The 23,513-nt window shown below is 35.4% G+C and overlaps 1 protein-coding gene across 5 annotated transcripts in view; it reads right to left on the minus strand.

Annotated features, from left to right (window-relative positions):
• SS18 (SS18 subunit of BAF chromatin remodeling complex) overlaps positions 1-23,513 on the minus strand; it is a 76,270-nt gene that overhangs the window by 37,860 nt on the left and 14,897 nt on the right. For all 5 annotated transcript variants that reach the window (XM_027127644.1, XM_027127647.1, XM_027127648.1 and 2 more), the window contains exon 4: positions 710-863. In XM_027127644.1, the coding sequence (XP_026983445.1) occupies positions 710-863 (154 nt within the window). The remainder of the gene's footprint in view (positions 1-709; positions 864-23,513) is intronic.

Consider the following 23,513-nt stretch of genomic DNA (forward strand, 5'->3'; position numbering starts at 1 on the left):
TGATACTTTTCAGATTAAAAATTCAAACCAGCAAAAGGTAACTAAATAAGCATCCAATGGTCTCAAGGATATTTTAAGCGGCTCTAAACTTAAAATGGATAAATAGTAAATGGTTCATTATATAAGAAACCTGACACTTTTCAGCTTTTAATTTTGCTTCAATATCAATTTCCATATTTCTACTATACTATAAACATATGTATTCATAAAAATGCATACTCAGTTTCAAAAGACCAATGAGGAAATACTAAATACATGAGCACTTTAGAGCCTGTTTTGTTTTTTCTCCCCATGTGTCTTTTCCAGCAATACTGTTTCTGAGACCAATAAATTTTTAAGTAAATACAAAACTCAGAGAAATGTTACACATTTTTATAAACAGATCTTAATTCTTAAGCCATGGCACAATGCCTTTTTTCCCCCAAAAGCTTCTAAAGCCAGCTGTATTGCATAGTTTCAGACAGACTAAATTTAGCCAGTTCTGTTCATCAGAGGAATGCTGTGTGTCAGCTACATCAAAGCCCAAGGGCAGCCTGATAAACACTGAATACAGGTCACGTAGCTCTGTAGCTAACAAACTCTAAGAGAGCTTGGACTCGGGGGCATTCAAAGCAGTTTTGTCATCAACAATCTAGTATCCCTTGAGCCCCCACGTCGTTTCAGTTGCTAAGCAACTCCGGTGTTAATGTCTTAGAGGAGAAAAACTTACCAGGCATCTGGCCGTTCATCTGGTTCTGCATGTGTGGTGCAGGAGGACCCCCAGCTACCATTCCATCTGAAGGCATGTTGTGTGAGCGTGGAGGTGGGGGAGGGCCGCTCTGATTCATCCCTCCAGGACCCATAGGCATATTCTGTGTGGGTGGCTGAAAGAAGACAGTTTAGTAAAATAAGAAAAACAGTCAGACTAATATACTAAAGATGCATATGGTATAACAGTTGCCTATACTATTCAGTTGAATAGGGACAAAAACACAAATGCATTTCAACTTATTCTAATGCATTTTAATCATGGACTTAACAACATCATATTTAATATGCTTCACAAGATTCAAAAGACTTCACAAGATTGTTAGCATGAATATATCATCCGACCACCTTAGACCAAAAGAACACCATGATTCAAGTATATTCTACTTTACAGTGAAAGTTAAAAATTATAACATTCTATACAAAAAGAATTCTTATTTATTTATGTATAAGGATTTCTAATGTGCCCACTATTGTTATTTAAATTATGTTTTAAAAATTAAGTCTCCTTTCATTATTAATATATTTGGATATATTTACTATTAATGATGAATTTTACCTGAAAAGATATAGTAACAAAAGACTAAGGACCAGAAGCTTCAAAATGTGATATATTTTATACTGTTTGAGGAAGGGGACTGGTTTTGGAGGGGAAATGTTTTAAACCACAAAGACTCAGCTCAGCCCAACATTTTTGTGCCGACTACTCCTATGGATTGGAAACATTACTGATGGCCTCCAAGGGTACAGAGACAGCTGCCTCAAAAGGATGCCTTTGGCAAATTTCCTAATGAAAGTGTGAAAAAAATCACTGACTAACCTTGAGAGTTCACAAAAGGGCGAAAGGAAAAACACAGATACAAGGTGCTCTATAACACCTGGCTCCCTTCTTGGGAATATTTGGGTAGAGAAAGCACATAGTTTCTTTCCAAACCCCAGTTCTTTAATCCTACAAGAGGATAGGGAAGTATTGTTCTTTACAAATCTATTTCTGCCTTCTTTCTCTACTTGTCTATGTTTTAAACGTAATGTCCATTCCTAGAACTTCAGTCATTCTCTTCCGCCCATATGTTTACTGTGTCTGTACCACCCAGATTTTGCGAACACAATCCTCCCTGGCATACTTACCAGATATACATTGTTCTTTAGACATCACAGTAAACACTCAAATCTCCAACTACCTAATAACCACTAACATTTACAAAATTAACCAAGTACTACTCTAATAGCACTCGTTCCAAATTCATAATCTTAATTTCTTCACTACTAAATCCAATCCAATAATTGCTCATTAAATATTTTCTCTTCAATTCTTATCTTAAATTCTTCATCCAATTCGTATTCTTTAAACACTTTGTTCCATTTTCAAAAAACTTACTAAATATCAACTTAGTGTCACATATCTCACTTTAAATCATCCTTTACCATCCTTCAATATGGCTGACTTGGCCCTCTTGCTTGAAAATAAAATTCCTTTCTCCTATATCCTTGTCCAGATTTTCTCTTGAAAATTCATGCTCTCACTCTCAATAGGTATCAGTTTTTCATTTTCTTGTGACTCAATTCATGAAACATCAATATGCGTGGTTCCCATCATAACAGACTAGCTTGTACCAAACCAACCCTCTTGCTAATAAAAGTTATAAAATCTAGACAAATGTAGAAACCATCTGAAGGCACTGAAGAGTAATGTACACAGAGAGGAACAAGAGGGGGCTACAACTCTTTAAAGAAGGGAAAAATAGAAAATCAGCCCCATAATCAACTTGGCTTTTCCTTTACTTTGCTGTATAACAGGAAAATAGAGTCCAAGTAGAAAGTGGCAGTCCTACTAGACTGAGAGAAGAGAGAATTTTTGGCTAACAGAGAGCTGGAAATTAAAGAACCAAGTTCCAGAGAGGAAGAAACACAAAGAGGGGTAAATTCAAGAAAACTAGCAGAAAACAGCAGTTCGGAAGCAAAAGAGCTGAAAAGAGATTTCAGCTTCTGCCCAGTTCGAGGGAGACAAAGATTGGAGTGTAGGCCCCACCAAATCAGAAGGGCCTTCAAAACCAATTCAGTCTCTCTGTTGAGACTTCAAAAAAGCCTCTCCTTGGACTAAGGTAAAAATTGAAACAGATCAGCCCTAACAAGTCAATAAGTCCTCAATTAAAAGTTACAAGGCATTCTAAAAAAAATAAGAATAAATGGCCAACACCCATTAGGATGGCTATAATAATTAAAAAAAAAAACTACAGAAAGTAACATGTGTTGGCAAGAATGCAGAGAAAATCTCTTGTACATGCTGATGGGATTGTAAAAGGGTGCAACTATTGTGGAGAACACTTTAGCAGTTTCTCAAAGAGTTAAACAGAGGTACCATATGACCTAGCAATTCCACTCCTGGTATAGACCCAAGAGAACTGAAGACGTACATTCACACAAAACTTATACGTGAATGTTCACAGCAGCGCTATTCATAATAGCCAGACGGTAGAAAAAAACCTAAATGTCCTTCAGCTGATGAATTGATAAACAAAATGTGGTAAATATCCACACAATGGAATATTATTCAGCCACAAAATGGAATGAAGTAGTGATACACGCTACAACATGGATAAATCTTGAAAACACTACGCTAAGTGAAGAAGTCAGACTCAAAAGGCCATACATTGTATGATTCCATTTCTATCAACTGTCCAGAATAGACAAAGCCGGAGACAGAAAGTAGACTGATCAGTCTTTGCCAGGGGACGGGCAGAGGGGAGAATTGAGGTTGACTGTCACTGGTCATGAGTTTTCTTCTTTGGGGTGATGGTGTCCTAGAATAAGATAACGGTGATGGCTGCACAGCACTATGAATATACTAACACCCACTGAATTGTATACAGGGATTCCTCATTTTATTGTGCTTCACAGATACCATGTTTTTCTACAAATCAGAGGTCTGGGGCAACCCTGTGTGGAACAAGTGGATCGGCACCATTTTTCCAACAGCATCTGCTCATTTCGTGTCTTTGTGTCACATTTTGATAATTTTCACAATACTTCAAACTTTTTCATGATTATTATATATGTTATGGTGGTCTGTGAGCAGTGCCCTTTAATGTTACTATTGCAAAAAGATTATCACTCACTGAAGGTTCAGATTATGGTTAGCATTTTTTAGCAGTAAAATATTTTTTAATTAAGGTATGTACATTGATTTTTAGACACAGTGCTACTGCATACTTCATAGGCTACAGTACAGTCTAAACATAACTTTTATATGCTCTGGGAAACTAAAAAATTTCTGTAACTAGCTTTATTGCAATATTCATTGTACTGTGGTGGTCTGGGACTGAATCCACAATATCTCTGAGGGGTGCCTGTATTTTTAAAGGTTAAAATGATGAACCTCATGTTATGCGAATTTCATCTCCATTAAAAAAAAAAAGAGTAGATGGACAACAAATAGAAATAATAGAAAACAGGAGAAGACACATAGGTCATTCACATTTTAGAGTTATCTGAGAGACTTTAAAAATGACTGATATATTCAAGGAAAAAAACAAACAGGACAAATGGAGAATTTCAGCAAAGCCTAGAATTCTTAAGTCAAAGGGAGCAACAAACATATAGAAAATACAACACATCAAAAAGATATAAAGGAGAGAAAATATGAGCAGAAAATGTAAAGAAAGACATGTACGTCATGGTGAAAAGGCCTAAAACACATCTAACTGGAGTTACAAAAGTAGAAGAGAGAGAATTCCCTGGAGGTCCAGAGGTTAGGACTCCGTACTCTCATTGCCAAGGACATGGGCTTGATACCTGGTTGGGGAACTAAAATCCCACAAGCCATGCAGTGCAGCCAAAAAAAGAGAAAAAATGTAGAGAAGAGAAAATAACACATAAGCAATAAGAATACTGCTCAAGAATTTTCCAAAGCTAACAAAAGACATGAGTCTCTAGCAAACGTATGAAGCACTACAAACCTCAGCAGGATATGAAGAAAACCATGGCTAGATACTTCAAAGTCCTAAAAAACAAAGTCAAAGTGAAAATCTTAAAAGTAGCCAGGGAGAATAAAACACATTACCTTCAGGTGAATGGCAATTAGACTAAAAACCTATTTTTTATCAGAAATAATGGAAATAGAATATTTAAAAAATGACATCTATAAAGTGCTAAGACAGAAAAAGAAAATAATCAACAACCAACCTAGAATTCTATACTAAGAGAAAATAACCTCCAAACACAAAAATGAAACAATAATAGTTTCAGATGAACAAAAGCTAAGATAACCTGTAACAAATGAAGAGAATTCATCCAGCTAAATGAAAACGGCACAGAACTAGAGGGATTAATAGGAATGGAAAGGTAAATATGTAGATAAATAAAAATATTAACATTTAAAATAATAGTGGGACTTTCCTGGTGGCACAGTGGTTAAGAATCTGCCTTCCAGTGCAGGGGACATGGGTTCGAGCCCCTAGTCTGGGAAGATCCCACATGCCGCGGAGCAACTGAGCCCGTGCGCCACAACTACTGAGCCTGCACTCTAGAGCCCGCGAGCCACAACTACTGAGCCCATGTGCCACAACTACTGAAGCCCGTGCGCCGAGAGCCTGTGCTCCGCAACAAGAGAAGCATGCGCACGGCAACAAAGAGTAGCCCCCGCTCGCCACAACTAGAGAAAGCCCACGTGCAGCAACAAAGACCCAACGCAGCCAAAAATAAATTAATTAATTAATTTAATTAAATAATAGTAACAATGAATAGTATAGTTTAAACATATGTAGAAGTATAAAATATGACAAGACTAACATAAAGGACAGCAGAATTCAGGAAGTTATATTGTTGCAAGTTTCCTGTATTTTTCAGCAACTGTTAAAAGTACAAATTTGAGCGGAATCTAATAAACCAAGGATGCATATTGTAATCTGTTAGGCAACTACTTAAAAATGCATATGCACATATAAAAAATGTATAACTAAAAAACTAGAAGAGAGGAACAAATAATGCTTGACTAATTCAAAGAAGGACCAGAAAGAGACAAACAGGAAACTAGTATCAGGGTGATAGACGGAAAGCCTACTATATCATGTTCAACATTAAATGTATATAGACCCCTCATTTCAATAAAAAAACAAAATTATTTTTTAAAACGCTCAACTATATTCTGTTCACAAGAGATCCACTTTAAACTTAAGGACACATATGTGTTAAAAGAAAAAGAATACTATGGGAGCTTCCCTGGTGACACAGTGGTTGGGAGTCCGCCTGGCGATGCAGGGGACGCGGGTTCGTGCCCCGGTTTGGGAAGATCCCACATGCCGCGGAGCGGCTGGGCCCGTGAGCCATGGCCGCTGGGCCTGCGCGTCCAGAGCCTGTGCTCCGCAGCGGGAAAGGCCACAGCAGTGAGAGGCCCGCGTACTGCAAAAAAAAAAAAAAAAGAAAAAGAATACTATGTAAACTCTAATCAAAAGTATGGTGATGTAACCATACATTAGATAGTTGACTTAAATCAAGACGTATTACTGGGGGAATTCCCTGGCAGTCCAGTTAGGACTCTGTGCTTCCATTGCAGGGGGCACGGGTTCAATCCCTGGTCCCTGGTTAGGGAACTAAGATCCCACAAGCCACGTAGTGTGACCAAATAAACAAATAAATAAAATAAAAAGGAATACTACTAGAAATACTAAAGGGATAGTTTATTATAATAAAAGGATCAATTCAACAAAAATGTAACAATCATAAATTTGCATACATCTCATAATTGCAGTTTCAAAATCTATAACGTAAAAGGAAAAACGGAATAATCCATAATAATGGTTGGAGATTTTAATATACTTCTTCTAGTAACTGACAGAACAAGGAGACCAAAAAAACAACAAACAAATGAAAAAAAAAACCCTGAGAATATGAAAGATTCGACATCATTATTAACAACTCAATGTAATTAACATGCACAGACTACTATATGCAACAATTGCATAATACACATTCTTCTCAAATACTCAAGGAATATAGACCAAACTAGGTCATATACAGGGCCACAGGGCAAGTCAACAAATAACAAATGATTGAAATCTTATGCTGTATGTTTTGAGCACAGTGAAATTAAACTAGAAATCAATAACAGAAAACCAATAACCTGTTAATGAAGAAACAACAATGGAAATTAGAAAATACGTTTAACTGAATGGTAATGAAAATGCAACATCAAAATTTGTGAGACGCAGCTACAGCTATGCTAAAAGGAAAATTTATAGCTTTAAAATGCATATTTAAAATTCATTTTTAAGAAAAGTTGAAAAATTAATGATATAAGCTTCTATGTGCAGTAGCTAGGAAAAGACATCAGTCAAACCCAAAGTAGTATAATGAAGGAAATAAAATAGACAAGTACTCAATGAACCATATACAATCTTCCAGAGAACACAAAAATGCAGAACAATTCCCAATCCTTAATGAGGTCACCAAAACTCTGACACCAAAACCTCAATATGACATTACAAGAAAGAAATTTACAGGCCAATATTTCTCATGAACAGACACAAAAATCCTAAACAAAATTTTGCAAATCAAATATAGACTGTATTAAAAAGACAATACATTATATAACCAATGGAATTTATTCCAGGAGTGCAGGCTGATTTAACTTTTGGAAATTGATCACTGTAACTCACCAAATTACCAAAATAAAATTCATATAATCATCTCAATAAAGGAAAATTATGTGATAAAATTCAACAACCACTAAAGACTTTAAAAAATTAATAGGAGCATCCTTAATCTAACAAATCTAGTTTACAAAAAAAATGTATACTCAATATCATCTTACTGATGAAATACTGGACTTTCAGGAAAGAAAACAAGAATTCAGGAACAAGACAAGAATATCCATTAACACCAAGACTATTCAACAAAATAAATAAACCACTAAACAAATCAGTAGTATAAAAAAAAATAGGAAAAAAATAAGAAGGAATAAAAGATTGGAAAAGACATAATTATTATTCAAAGATGACATGATTGAATGCATAGAAAACCCCAAGAAAATCTGTAACAAACTATGAGAATCACTAAGGTAACTAGAGACAAGGTCAATATATAAAAATCAACTGTATTTCTATATATTGCCAATAAACTAGAAAATTTAAATTTAAATGATACCATGTATAATAGCATCCAAAAAAACTGAATAGCTAGGAACAAATCTAGCAAGATATGTGCTACTTCTACACTGTGACAATGTTGAGAGAACTTAAGGAGTTTACTAAACAGAGGGATATGCCATCTTCATTGACTGGAAGACTAAATATTGTGGAGATATCAGTTTCTCCAGTATTGACTTAGAGATTCCATGTAATCTCAATCAAAATCCCAACAGGCTTTCTGTAGAAATTAACAAGCTGACTGTAAAATTTATATGGAAATACAAAAGACAAAATAGCCAGGACACTCAAAGAACAACACTATCTTCTGCTATAATTAAGATATTGGTTGGTGCAAGGACAGATAAACAAACCAAAAGAATAAAAAGACCAACAGAATAGAGTTGAGGAACAGTGTAACACATACAGTCACGTTACAACAAAACGACTTATATTCAATGGGTAAAAACTGATCTTTCCAATAAATGGTACCGGATAAGTTGAATATCATATGAACAAAAATGAACCCTGACTCCTAGCTCAGATCATAAACAAATTTAATTTGCAATGAATCATGGATAGACAAACTTTTAGAAGACTGCATAGGCATATCTTCATGACCCTGATACAAGAAAATATTTCTTAAACAAGATACAGAAAAGAAATAAAAAAGATTGATAAACTGGATTTCATTTAAATTAGAAACTCTGTTCATCCAAAGACATCATAAAGAGAATAAAAAAGCAACTTTCGAACTGGAAGAAGGTATCTGCAATATATATAGCCAATAAAAGATTTGTATCTAGAATAAAGAACCCCTACAAATAAATTTTAAAAAGGAAAACCCAATGGAAAATGGGCAAAAAACAGGCATTGGAAAACTTTTCTGGAATGGCAGCATTGTTCTATATCCTGATTGTAGTGGTGGTTACATGGATTTGTCAAAATTAATCCATCTATACAATTTAAATGAATGAATTTTATTCTCTGTAAATTATACCTCAAATGTCATTTCCTCAAGGAAGACCACCAGAATCATCAGCCCCCATTATCTGCTCCCTTAGTCCTAGATGCCCTTCCTTCATAGCATTTACAATTGGCACTTAAAATGTTTGTGTAATTACTTAATAAATGTCTGCCGACCACACTGTATGTTAACTTCTGTTAGGACTGAGTCCATAATTATATTTGCCTATCACTGTAGCCCCCAATCATCTAGTGTAAAATACGGTACTCAATAAAGATTTGTTAAATGAAAAAATGATTTTAAAATATAGCATTTCAAAATTAAATCAGGGGCCAGATCTTTGTGGTAATTTTCATGTTTTTTAATTGTCAAAATTCCCTATTCTACCTCATCTCCATCTGGAAGTCTATCAGACATCTCAACTTAAAATCTACAACACTGACTCCCTGATATCTCTGCCTCAGCCTCAAATCCCTTTACCCAACAGTATCAGCTGATGGCAATTTCATCCGTCCAGTTGCTCTGAAAACCATGGGGTCATCTTTGACACTTTGCCCCCTACATCCAATTTTCAACATATCCTTTGATCTCTACCTTTAACATATACTCAACAGTTTGACCACTTCTACCACTACCTCTTCTGCTACCACCCTGCTACCAGCCACCATCACCTCTCTCATGTTGATTACTGCAAGGGCCTCCTTACTGGATTTCCTGCTCCGACCCACACTTCTCCATAGTAAATTCTCCACACAGTAAGCAGAATGAGCTTATTAAAATATACCAATTCACTCTTCGGCTCAAAATCCTCCAAGGGCTTCCGATTTCAGAGTGAAAAAGTCCTTACAATAGTCTACACAATAGGTTCTGTTCATATAAACTCCTTATTCTGTCCCAGCCACAACAGCCTTCATGTTGTTCCTTCAACAAGCCAGGCACAGTTTCACCTCAGGAGCTTTCCACTGCTTCTTTCCTCTGCCTAAAACATTCTTCCTCAAGTCTTAGCTTAGATGTCACCTTCTCAAAGAGGTATACCCTGACCAGTCTACTTCATATTACAAATTCCATCCCCTGCCTCCAGTATTTCCAATACACCTCTCCCTCTCCTACTTGTTTTCCTTTTCCTTAGCTCTTTCCATTGTCCAACAGACTACGTGATTTAATTATTTGTTATGCTTGCCTCGTTTGCTAGAATATAAAACCCAAGAGAGCAGGAATGTTTTGCTCACTGATGTTTCAAAAACTATTGCCTGACACACAGTAGGCACTTAATATTTAGTAAATAAATGAAGAAACCATCAAATATAAATGATTTACTATAAAACTAAAAATAATTTTGACCATAAAATTATTCAATATTTCTTTAGAATATAAAAAAACTGAAAAATACAAATTTTAGTTTAACAATTCTTCATCTGTATAACTATCATTAGTATAGCTGTCATCAAAATAGTTCCCCAAAGGAGGCACTAAAGTGACATGTAGAAATAGGAGATTTAAAAATAAATTATTCAAAACAGGCTATACATATTTTACATATATAGATACATATACACAGATAAAATACTTCCAAAAGTTGATAAAGAGATGATCCCTATACACACAAAAGACTCTTGATTAGTCAACCAAGACTGGATCCAAAAGCCCCATCTGTATCATATTTGCCTTACTTCCTAGTCCTAAAATCAGTCTCCCCAAAATGAATTTTACACATATCTGAAACAGTTTAGGAAGGTCTCCTCGGTTCCTCATTCATGCCTACAAGAAATTTCAGGATGCCACCATGGGTAGCCTTGAATTTATGCTGGCTTTTGACCTCACCAATTGATTTCTTCAATTTAGCAATCTCATAAATTGTCATATGGCACCTTGTTCCAAAAAAGATGGCTAATATTCAGTCCTATCGTAAAATGTGATCAGTTTAACTTTCATAACTAATAATATCTCCCAGTTATTTTCACAGCATTTTGATTCTTCAACTGTCCTAAAGGCTTAGGCCCCAGAATGACTGACCTACTAAAAATACTCTCCCCAGTTTTAGTACTAGGTTCCCCACTAAATTCAACTTTATGAAACAGCAAACATTTTTACCATAACAAATCCAACATTACACTGTCTCAGCTCTGAAAAACCAAGTCTTCCAGACCCTGATGATGTTAACCACTAAACAATCACTCCAGAACCATATAATCTAAAGAACAAAAAGTAAATGTCTTTTTCTTCACAGACCAGAAGATTTCTCTAGAGTATTCTTTCAAAAGAAAAGAAAAAAATAAATAAACTAATCTACTCCGGAAACACTGGGAGATAGGACTCTACGCCTTTCTTTTTTTTCGGTACGCGGGCCTCTCACTGTTGTGGTCTCCTCCCCCATTGCGGAGCACAGGCTCCGGACGCGCAGGCTCAGCCTAGTCGCTCCACGGCATGTGAGATCTTCCCGGACCGGGGCTCGAACCCGTGTCCCCTGCATCAGCAGGCGGACTCTCAACCACTGCGCCACCAGGGAAGCCCTAAGCCTTTCTTAAAGTTGTAATAATACCGCCCATTAAGAAATATATATTTGGCTTGGGACTTCCCTGGTGGCGGAGTGCCAATGCAGGGGACACAGGTTCAAGCCCTAGACCAGGAAGATCCCACATGCTGCGGAGCAACTAAGCCCATGCACCACAACTACTGAGCCTGTGTTCTAGAGCCCGCGAGCCACAACTACTGAAGCCTGCGCACCTAGAGCCCGTGCTCCGCAACAAGAGAAGCCACTGCAATGAGAAACCCGCACACCGCAACAAAGAGTAACCCCTGCTCACCGCAACTAGAGAATGCCTGTGTGCAGCAGTGAAGACCCAGCACAACCAAAACTAATAAATAAATAAATACATTTCTTTAAAAAAATGAAGAAATATATATTTGCTTGATGTTGGATTTTTTAAATATTGTTTTTGTATCTATACCAGTCTGGCTTAATTACAAAAATAATGTGTAATCATTATAAAAATAGAAACAATACACACGGGAACCATTGCTAAAAGTTTGGTATGCACATCTCCAGAATCTTTTTCAAAATTCATATATATAAACATATATTTAGTTTTTAAAAGTAGGGTCACACTATCCTGTTATTAACTCTACTGTAGGTATTATTCTATATCAGCATATAATTCAATCTCATGCAAAAGTACAGAACTCAGTTGAATAAGATATAACAGTTTTTAACCCATCCTCACTACTGACAGTTTTTCCTTATATTGTTTCATTATTTTGCCAATAAAAATAATGCTTAAACAACCCTGTACAAATACTTTTCTGTACTTATTCTGTGCAAATAAGAATAAATTACTTAATTTCCAACATTTAGGTTCTTTACTTTCTTAGCTATATGGCAAATTCTGCTCTTTATAGAGGTGAGCTAGATACATTATTTTCAATTAATAACAAAGGGACAACCCTTAGGTTCTCTAGTACATTTATAAGCTTCATTCACTAATATAGTTCTGCAAGAAAATTACACACACATTTGTATTTCTCGCAGTAAGATATATCCAATTTCTTTACATATTTGGACTCAGACAGTCTTCTGAATTTTATATATGCTATCCAGCAAATAGTTAACATGATTTTTCCTAGGATTCTAAAAAGACAAGATAGGCAACAATGTTGGCAAAATGCTCCCTATCATACATTAATGTAGAGAAATGTGCCCCCATAAATCAATTCTCTATGAAATACAGGGTTACCTCCTTTAGGAAACCTTCCCTAATCCTCAACAGAACTAATTACTTCTATGTTTCAAATGTACTTTAAATATACATAATTCTAAAATAGCATATAAGTGTACTATAGAATTACTATCTGCTGTCTTTAATATCATTTATAGAACTTTTTGGCATATAAAATACACATTTCAAAAGACCATTTCACCTGTAGTCTTGCTTCTGTTTTTAATACCAAAATGTCTTAATTAGACACCTTTTATTTTGCAGCACTTTATTAGGTAGAAGAGAAAGAAGACAGCTGTGGCTGGTGAAAGAAAGGGGAGTAGTCTGAGATGATCACTATGTTTCTGACTAAAAGAATTCAGTGTTCACACTACTCACTTGAGATAGGAAATAGCAAAATGGCTGTGCACTTTTTTTTCCTTTAACAGCAGGGAACAGAGGGGGAACTGAGACAGATGACTTTTGCCTACACTGTGTGGAGGCATATCCAAACTGGTTATGTCAAGTAGAAGCTAGATTCATGGGGCACACTTGGGCAAGAAGATACATATTTGGGAGCCAAGAATATGGAGGGGAACATCAAGTCAAGAATATAAAAAATCAGGAGTGTGGGTGAAATCTCCCAGGACGGGTGTGTATAGTAAAAAGTTGTTCAAGTACAGATCATCAACATTTGATAGGCAGGTAAAACACAGGGAACCGAGCAGCTAGAAAGGTAAAAAAGAAAACTATCACAGAAGTTAAAGAATACAAGTTTCAACATTATCACACTGACCAAATAAATATGATCATGTTCATCAAACACTTAAGACATGCTGAAAATGATGACAATATTGAAGAAAAGTTCTTTCCATAATTCTAAATAAGAACTTAAACGCTTTCATTAAGAAAACTGTAATAAAAAGACAAGGTACAGAACAGTGTGTATGGCAATCAAGGTTCTACCTGCCTAGAAAAGAAGGGGAAAGTATGTATTTACATTGGCTTTTATTTGCATAAAAAGCAGGTATAAGACAGAGGTGCAAGTAGGCTTCTGTATGACTTTTTGTAGTTTTTAATGTTCTAACTACATCAAAGTACTACCTGTGCTAAAAATTAAGTTAAAATTTATAAATGAGATAAACTCTGCTAAAATGTTCCACAACTCTAACCACGTGTTCCCACGTGTTCCTTCACTTCACTTGGATCACACCTGTAAACAGTAAATCCTATAATATCAAATTTTAGTCAGTGAAATACCTTAACAGATGGATGCTCTGCCAGCAGTCACTGAACCTGAAGACAAATATATTATCGTTTTTACTGACACTTGTGTAAGGAAAGGCTGATCAAGTGCCCAATGCTAACTCAAACATCAAGTGTGGTATCACCAAAAAATGAAATTTAGGAAATAAAAAATATATAAAATGTAAGGCTACTCCCTCTAACCAATTTTCATTAATAGTTAAGACTTTTATTTTTTGGACAGAACACCTATTAAACAAAAATGATCTTTAATACTTTTAAAATTCAAGTGTATCTGATTAAATTAGAGATTTCTTTAAACAATGCTCATAATGAATTAAGTGAAAAGCAAGACAAGTAATTCCAATCAACTTTCAGCCTTCTTTTAAAATTAAATGCATACCATAAAAAGAAATGAAATTGAGTTTATTTGTAGTGAGGTGGATGGACTTAGAGACTGTCATACAGAGTCAAGTAAGTCAGAAAGAGAAAAACAAATACCGTATGCTAACACATATATATGGAATCTTACCAAAAAAACGGTTCTGAAGAACATTCAGGCAGAACAGGAACAAAGACGTAGATGTAGAGAATGGACTTGAGGACACGGGGAGGGGGAAGGGTAAGATGGGACGAAGTAAGAGAGTGGCATGGACATATATACACTACCAAATGTTAAATAGATAGCTTGTGGGAAGCAGCTGCATAGCACAGGGAGATCAGCTTCGTGCTTTGTGTCCACCTAGAGGGGTGGGATAGGGAGGGTGGGAGGGAGACGCAAGAGGGAGGGGATATGAGGATATATGTATACATATAGCTGATTCACTTTGTTATACAGCAGAAACTAACAAACCATTGTAAAGCAATTATACTCCAATAAAGATGTTAAAAAAAAACTTGATTCTACAAATATATGCTTTGCCTTCTTCCATACTGACAAAAGAAAATTAAATGCATACATACTCAATCTCAGGGAATGGCATTAATGTCACTCGAGTCTCCAAACTCCTTCCTTATCCTGCATATGTATTCAGTAACTGAAACCTGCTAATCTTCTTTCAAATTCTCCTTAATCTGACTTCTCTTTCCATTTACACATTCCAATTGCGTACTACCTTCATCTTCATTACCATCAATATTTACTGAGTACCTCCTATATACTGGACATCATGAATTGTCTGAATTAATCCTTCATTTAACAGCATTACAGAATAAGTATTATCTTTCTCATACTGTAAAAATGGCCATGGTACACAACAAATGAAGGTGATACTACAGAAATAGGAATCATATTTTTCCAAAGTTTTGCATATCCTCAAACATCACTGGATATTCCATTTAAAATGCGTAGCAATATAAAATCCTCAATTCCTAGTTACACAATAGAATCACCTGAAAAGCTTTTAAAATGTGCAGCCAAGGTAAAGAAACACTAGACTACGTGATTATCCAAGCTCCTTCCAGTTCTAAAACTTTTAATTCTGTAGAAATATTTCTAGACTGTATGCCTTCAAAATGAACTACCACAATAAAAAGACTATTTTCTCCCCAAGTTTTTCCCAAAGAAAAATTAAATCAATGGATAAAAGCTTTTTTTTAATTTAAATTGTTCTCTCATAATTCTTTCTTAAATCAATGGTGCTTACTACTTCATAATACTAGCAGATGACAAAAATAAACTAACAATAACTAATATTAGCCTAAAACTTAGAAATGCAATTTCTTCAAAGTACATTTGTAGGAAGGACTTACATACACATAATATAGTCATATTTTCTACTGGCAAAATTGTTCCTAGTTCATATAATGAAAATAATTATGTCAATAGTTTATGTTGTTTCAGAAAGTATACCAGCTCTGAAAACCAACATTCTAATGATGCCTCCAACAGTTACCAAGGTAGATAGGACCCTATATACCTCTACTAAATGGAGTCAGAATAGTGTAAATTTTGAATTATGTCAGTTTTGTACAAATATTTGGTCTCTTTCAATGCCACCTCAGCTGTCAGGTACACTGCTTGTAAGTATGCCTGCCTATGGAATACACTCTCCAAGTTCTGATGTGTGATTTGCTGCTTTTGGCTATGGGCTTAAAATTGAAAAAGCAAACTTGTTCAAATATGTGTAAGACTAAGAATAGTTTCTGTTACAAACTTACAATGCCTTTGAAATAAGAAAAGAATACCCAGGGCCCAAACTAAGAAGCAAAATACCTAAGTGTTAGTACACTGGCTTTATAAATTGTTTTTCTCCTTTTAGGTCTTTTTCCATTTATTCCTGGTTTTCTAATTCTTGACTTTCTTTCAAATAGGAGAAGTTTGCTAGATCTGGTCTTGTTCCAGATACATGAAATATTACTATAAATATATAATTCCTCTTTTGGGAGGACACTAAAAAACCTAAAAGTTGAGCATACGTATAATCATGAGCACATTACTAACCAGTTAAATAAAGTGAAAAATGCCGTTCTGGAAAACTTCAGTAAAATCACCCTAAAACATACAGTCCTTTTTCAGGGTCAAAATTTCTCAAACTACAGTTAGTAAGTAGTATATTTTATCCCTTTTGGCAGATTGGTTGTATGTATTCTACTATTCTAGTTTTCTCAAATTCAGCTTTCTTCCTATTTCATTTCTAATCCAACTGTTTCCTTCTTGCTGATTTTCCCCCTCTTTAGCCCCGCTTTTATTATTGGTCCAACTCTCTGTTGTTACCCCTACTATGAGGATCTATTTATCTCTAGGCTTTCTAAAACCCCTCTTCCTTTGTTAACTTAGCTTCCCAAGCAACCTAACCTTCAAAACACCCATTTTTTAAAATGAAAATGTGATCACATATTTTATTTATTTATTTTTGCGGTACGCGGGCCTCTCACTGTTGTGGCCTCTCCCGTTGTGGGGCACAGGCTCCGGACGTGCAAGCTCAGCGGCCATGGCTCACGGGCCCAGCCGCTCCGTGGCATGTGGGATCCTCCCGGACCGGGGCACGAACCCGTGTCCGCTGCATCGGCAGGCGGACTCCCAACCACTGCGCCACCAGGGAAGCCCTGATTACACATTTTAAATAAAACTTTGACCAATATTAAGAAGGAAAAATTTTATTTCAAAATACACAAATGGCAATAACTGTATTCTTTAGTAAAATATGATGTAAAATAGTAACTGTGTTAAATGAATCTGAAACAATGGTAGGTTTGTAATGAAATGTGTGTCTTTCCTTTGTAATGGTTCTTAACCAGGTGACGGTAAAATAATACTTTCCCTGAATATAAATAATAATTTTTACTGTCCTATTTGATTTGTAGGGAAAAATGTAAACTCTATAAAAAACAAATGAAAAAAAATTCAATAACAATGTATAACTTAGCAACAGATGAGAATGGAATAGTAAATTCTGAGTTAGAGATTTTGCAGCACCTTAATGAGTATCTATGGGAGCTAAATTTTACCACACTGGCTTCTCAATAATTACCACCTCCTTGAGGAAGGGCAAGAGAATGAGTAACTAAATCTCAAGATGTGTGGTATGACCCAACATTTTTGTGTTCTGCATAGAAGCTGGAGAGAATATGGGACATATCTGAGAAACTGTAATGTTTAAGACTTTAAGACATTTCCATATATTATGAAGACAATATTTCAAATCAAGACAAACTGACAAAATCCAGAATTGCACAGTACTATAAGTCACGTAGAGACTCTCAATTGGTTGGGTAGAAGGGATACGGAAGGGTCAACAGAATCACCTGAGAACACTCTGCAAACTACCCTCATTCCCCAACCACCCACGAGGCTCTAAGACTACCTGGAGGAGAACATCCCCTCTTCACACTCAGTGCCCTGACTTGAGAACCCCTGTGCAATGCGTTACTGTTTTGATGAGAACATGTTCACAATGTGTCACATCTTTCAGATGTACTAGAACAGGAGAAAAAAAAAAAAAAAGAGGGTTTCCCTGGTGTCGCAGTGGTTGAGAGTCCGCCTGCCAATGCAGGGGACACGGGTTCGTGCCCTGGTCCACTCCACAACGGGAGGGGCCGCGGTGGTGAGAGGCCCACGTACCGCAAAAAAAAAAAAAGAATCACTGAGTTATAGGTCACCATGGTGATAATAAGCTAAATTCTTTTTTTTTTAACATCTTTATTGGAGTATAATTGCTTTACAATGGTGTGTTAGTTTCTGCTGTATAACAAAGTGAATCAGCTATAAGTATACATATATCCCCACATCCCCTCCCTCTTGCTTCTCCCTCCCACCCTCCCTATCCCACCCCTCTAGGTGGTCACAAAGCACCAAGCTGATCTCCCCGTGCTATGTGGCTGCTTCCCACTAATAAGCTAAATTCTTAACCTGCCTCTTAAATCTATAGTATAGTCCCCAAACTATAAGCAGACTCATTCATTTAACTTTATTTTTTAAACTTAACACCTGAGTACAGGAATAATGCTAGACAAGAAAGAAACAAAATGATCAAGGCATTCATTTCCATAACAACACAGGAGAACAATCAAGACACTGCAGGTTGTAAAATTTAGATTCAAGCTCTTGAAAAATCTAGCCACGTCCTACCCTGATACACAAACTTAAGAGCAAATGGGTCAGACTTTAATTTCTATTCCATCCTAATAGCAACATGACTTGGTATCATAATGCATGAACTGCTTTCAGTAAGGCCTGGGTTCAAATGCCATGCTACCACTTAGCAACTACAAGTCCCTAGATGCATTAATCACCCTGAGACTCAGTTTCCTCAACCATAGAATGGGACTAATATCTTAAAAAATTCTAAGGATGAAATAAAGTACTGAAAGGACCCAATACTTAGTAGTCCTTCTGCAAGTGTTTGTTCTCTCTCCAGTGAAACAGTCGTATCTAAGAAGCCTTAAAAATAACTAATATTCTATGGATAGCAAAACAGAATTCTATTCCAATACTAAGGAATCACAGGTTAACAGCAAATTAGGTCATTCAAACCCTCCACTGTGGACAACAAAAAAAGCTGGAGAAAATACTTTTAAAATATGTTTAAAGATATGGAAGAGCAGACAAAGTAGTTAGAAATGAACAGGCCAAGATCCAGAAGAAAAAAATTCTAGAGACATGGGCCCAAACTTGGGGGCTACATTTGCTGTGGGCATGTTAGCCAATATAGAAAGCCAGTTGAGAATTTTCCAAAACTGATATCAATCCACAGATTTCAGAAATCTCAACAAACACCAAGCAGGATAAATAAAAAGAAACGCACACCTAGAGAGATCATAGTAAAACTGCAAAAAACTCTAGACAAAGCAAAAAATCTTCAACACAGTCAAAGAAAACAGTCAAACTGCCTTCAAAATAGTAACGTTTACACTGACATTCAACTGTCAATAGATAAAAGCCAGAAAACAGCAGAATGATTAATTTAATGTGCTCACATGCCAACCTAAAACCTGTCCCTGGCAAAAACATCTTTTAAGAATGATAGTGAAAAGGCATTTTTAGATCACCAAAAAAACAAAAACAAACAAAAAAAGACCTGAAGGTATCTGTCACCACCAAACCAATGCTAAAAGGAAATACTGAAATATGTTCTCTAGGGAGGAAAAAAGAAATGATCTGAGAGAAAAGGTTGTAAATGAAGGGAGGAATGAAAAGCATCAAAAATGGTAACAATGATAATCACCTAGTGAAGACTAACTTTAAAAAAAAGTAAAAATCACTTGTGAGTAAACATCCACAGATTTAAAATGTGTAACACAATGGATAAGTCATTGAGGGAATGAATTGAAATAAAGTATCTGAGGGTCCTTGAATTGTTAACTATATAGTAACCTCTAAAATAATAATAAGTATGTAAGTATATAATTTCCAAACTAGTGGGGGGGGAAAATTTTTTTAAATAATTATCAAGACAAAAAGAACAGAAAAAAAGGAATATAAACAGATGAGACAAAAATAAAGTGCATTCTATGATGGCAGGTTTAAATTAAGATATATAAGCAATTACGTTCACTGTAAATGGATTTGATGTTTCAAGTAAATAACAAAGATTGCTGGATTGGATTTTTTTTAAAAAAACAACATGCTGTTCATAAGACACATATCTCTAACACAAAGAAATGGAAAGGTGGATACACCATGCAAATGCTAAAGAAAGATGACTCAGCTACACAAAAACCAGACAAGCAGACATTAATACAAAAAGCATAATTAGAGATAAGGAGGGATACTTCATAATGACATGTTACAAAGAACCAGAAAGCTATAACATTTCTAAACATACATGCATCCACTACAGTGCCTCAAAATGTAATAAACGCGAAAGATTTACAAGGAAAAACAGTCAATCCACAACTATACTTGGACATTTTAAACATACACCTCTCAGTACCTGATAGAACAAACACACAAATGAAACATCACAAAGTTAAAAAAAAAAATTCAGTAAGGCTATGCAGAAGATTCAAACAAGATTAACACACCTGAACTAGTGAACATATACAGGACTCTGCACTCAGGGGCTAAAGAATACATAGAACATTTGTAAAAACTGACCATATGCTGGATTGTAAAACAAATCTCAAAGAATTCCCAAGAACTGAAATCATACAAAGTGTTACCTACCCACAATGCAAAGAAGTCAGAAATCATTAAGAAAAAGAAAACAATAAAATCTCCCTATGTTTGCAAACTAATATATTTATCAACCCATGTAAAAAGAAGAAATAACAATGGAAATTATAAAATATTTGGAACTGAATAAATATGAATATACTACATAACAGAACTAATTAGACAGAAATTTACACCCTTCAAATGCATGTATTAGTATGGAAGGATTAAAACTGATGAAGAAGGCATTCATCTTAAAACTCAGAAAAAGGACAGCAAAATACACTGAAGGAAAATAAAATGAAATAATAAAGATGAGATCAGAAATTAATCATATCCAAAAACGTACAAAAGAGTAATGGTCACAAAGTCTGCTTCTCAAGATTCTTTTAGGGAATCTAAAAGGTCAAAATTATTTCCATAATAATACTAAGATGATGTTTGTCTTTTAGGCTATGTTGATATTTACAACATCATGGTGCAAAAGCAAAAGTGGATGTCACTGATGGAGCCTTGGCCTATATCAAGGTATCAAACTCTACTGTAAATCATGGTACTATTGACTGCCCCAGACTAGCAGTTAAAGAAAGAAAAAGTCATTTTCACTTAAGAATGTCCTTGACGAAGCAGTAAAAATTATTCATTTATTAAATTCTCCGTGTCAGTTAAATATTCTGTGTGACAAAATGTGAAAATAATAAACATATCTGCTGCAAATCAAAGTAAAATGAAAACACTTTGTGATTGTGCTGCTTGCTGATTTAGGCACTGTTTTCATGGAACACCAATTTTACTTAAAAGAACAATATCTAGGGCTTCCCTGGTGGCGCAGTGGTTGAGAGTCCGCCTGCCGATGCAGGGGACACGGGTTCGTGCCGCGGTCCGGGAAGATCCCACATGCCGCGGAGCGGCTGGGCCCGTGAGCTATGGCCGCTGAGCCTGCGCGTCCAGAGCCTGTGCTCCGCAACGGGAGAGGCCACAGCAGTGAGAGGCCCACGTACCGCAAAAAAAAAACAAACAAAAGAACAATATCTAGCCAAATTATACTTATCCAGGCTTGGGTATTTGGCAGACATTTCCTCAAAACTGAACACCGTGAGCCTGGAAAACAACTGATGGCATTTTCTGCGAATGATCAAATTTGACTTTTCAAGGAAGAACTGGGAATTTGGCAAACTAAGATTTACTGTCTTGAGCTTGACAACATCCCAGTACTTAAGAGACCTTTCTGATTAGATTGGTGGTGATTTCAAAAAATCACCAATTTTTTGGTATCATATAATGAAATATATCAGTATTTGGAAAAGGTGCATAACTAAGTGAACTTATTATTTTCCAAATGACCAAAGCATGATGTTATGAAATCACACATGAGTAAAAGATCCATACAGAATGCAAAACAGACCAATGAACTTTAATGTACCAGAATAAGAAAAATGTACTGATATAATTTCAGATTCCATACTGCAACTAACCTTTAAAAAACACTTGCTGAGATCTGCTATACTATCACAGATTATCCACAACCTAAAAAGGCTAAAAATATTCTTCCCTTTTCAAATTTCACATCTGTGTGGGACTGGATTTTCTTCTACTTCAACCAAAACATATGCTAGATTGAATCCAGAAGTAGATATGAGAATACAGATGTTTCCTATTAAGCCAGTTAAAAGAAATTTGCAAAATTATTAAAGTGTCATTTAACTCACTAAATTTTTTTTCAAAGATACAGTTATTTTTCCTTTAAAGAATGTTATTTATATTAACACGCAATGGGTTTACTGTTGTTCATTTTAAATGAATATTAGTGTAATAAGTAAAATATAATCAATAATATCAGTGTATATAACTGACATGAAACTCCTCAGAGTGCTCAGTAATGTTTAAGTATAACATAATGGGGTTCTGTGAACAAAAAGTTTGAGAAATGCTGCAACAGAGAAAGTCAAAAACTGACGCTTTAAAGACTAAAAGAAGAAAATACAATAAATACGTGGCAACAGTGATCAAAAAAATTTTTTAACGAGGAGACACAAATAAACCACATTAAGAAGAAAATAAACTATCACTACAGATCCCACAGACATTAGAAAAAAGAGATTATTTCACAAACTTTATGTCAATAAATTTGAAAATCTGGATAAAATGTTAAAAAGCACAATTTACCAAAATAGCTACCTCATAAGATATAGAAATGTATAAACTGTCCTATAACCATAAAGAAATTGAGTCAGTAAATAAAAGCCTCACAAAGAAAATTTCAGATCCAAATGGCTTTTCTAAAGAATTACACCAATCATTTAGGAAACGGTTATACTCTGCAAATTCTTCCAGATAAGAAAAAGTGGGAAAATTCTGCAGGTCATTTTATGAAGCCAGCATAACCTCAAAATAAAAAACAGACAAAGGCATTATAAGAAAAGAAAATTAAAAATCAATGACACTCATGAACAGCCATAAAAATCTTGATCAAAAATTTAACAAACTGAATACAGCAATTTTTTTAAAAAGACCATGACCAAGTGGGTCATGAAAAAGTAGGTTAATTACAAAAATCCAAGACTGACTGAGCACTGAGAAGTAAATCAATGTAATTCACCACATTAACAGATTAAAGAAAAAACTATGATCACCTCATTAGATGTAATAGAAGTATTTAATAAAATTTAACATCCATTCAATATATAAACTATTAGCACAACAGAAACGAAAGGGAACTTCCTTAATCTGATAAAAGGTATCCACAAAAAAAACTACAGCAAGCATCATACATAATGGTCAAACAGTGAAAGCTTTCCCTTTGTGATCAGGAACAAGATTAAGATGTCCTCTATCACCACTTCTATTCAGGAATGTACTGGAGGTCCTAGCCAGAGAAGTAAGGCAAGAGAAAGAAATAAAAGGTGTAAGGATTGGCAAGAAAAAACAAAACTCATTATTCACAAATATGTTCGTGAATATAGAAAACTGGAAGTATCTACAGAAAAATTGTTAGAAGTAAGAGTTGAACAAGGCTGTGAGATTCAAAATCAATTGAGTTTCTATGTAAACTGTAATCACAGTTACAAAATAAAACTTAAAAAACAACGATTCCATTTCAAATTGCCTCAAAAATATGAGGTACTTAGCAATAAATCCAGAGAGAT

The sequence above is a fragment of the Aethalodelphis obliquidens genome, unplaced genomic scaffold, assembly GCF_003676395.1.
Source record: "Aethalodelphis obliquidens isolate GAN/ISIS:26980383/991018 unplaced genomic scaffold, ASM367639v1 scaffold32, whole genome shotgun sequence".
Lineage (NCBI taxonomy): Eukaryota > Metazoa > Chordata > Mammalia > Artiodactyla > Delphinidae > Aethalodelphis > Aethalodelphis obliquidens.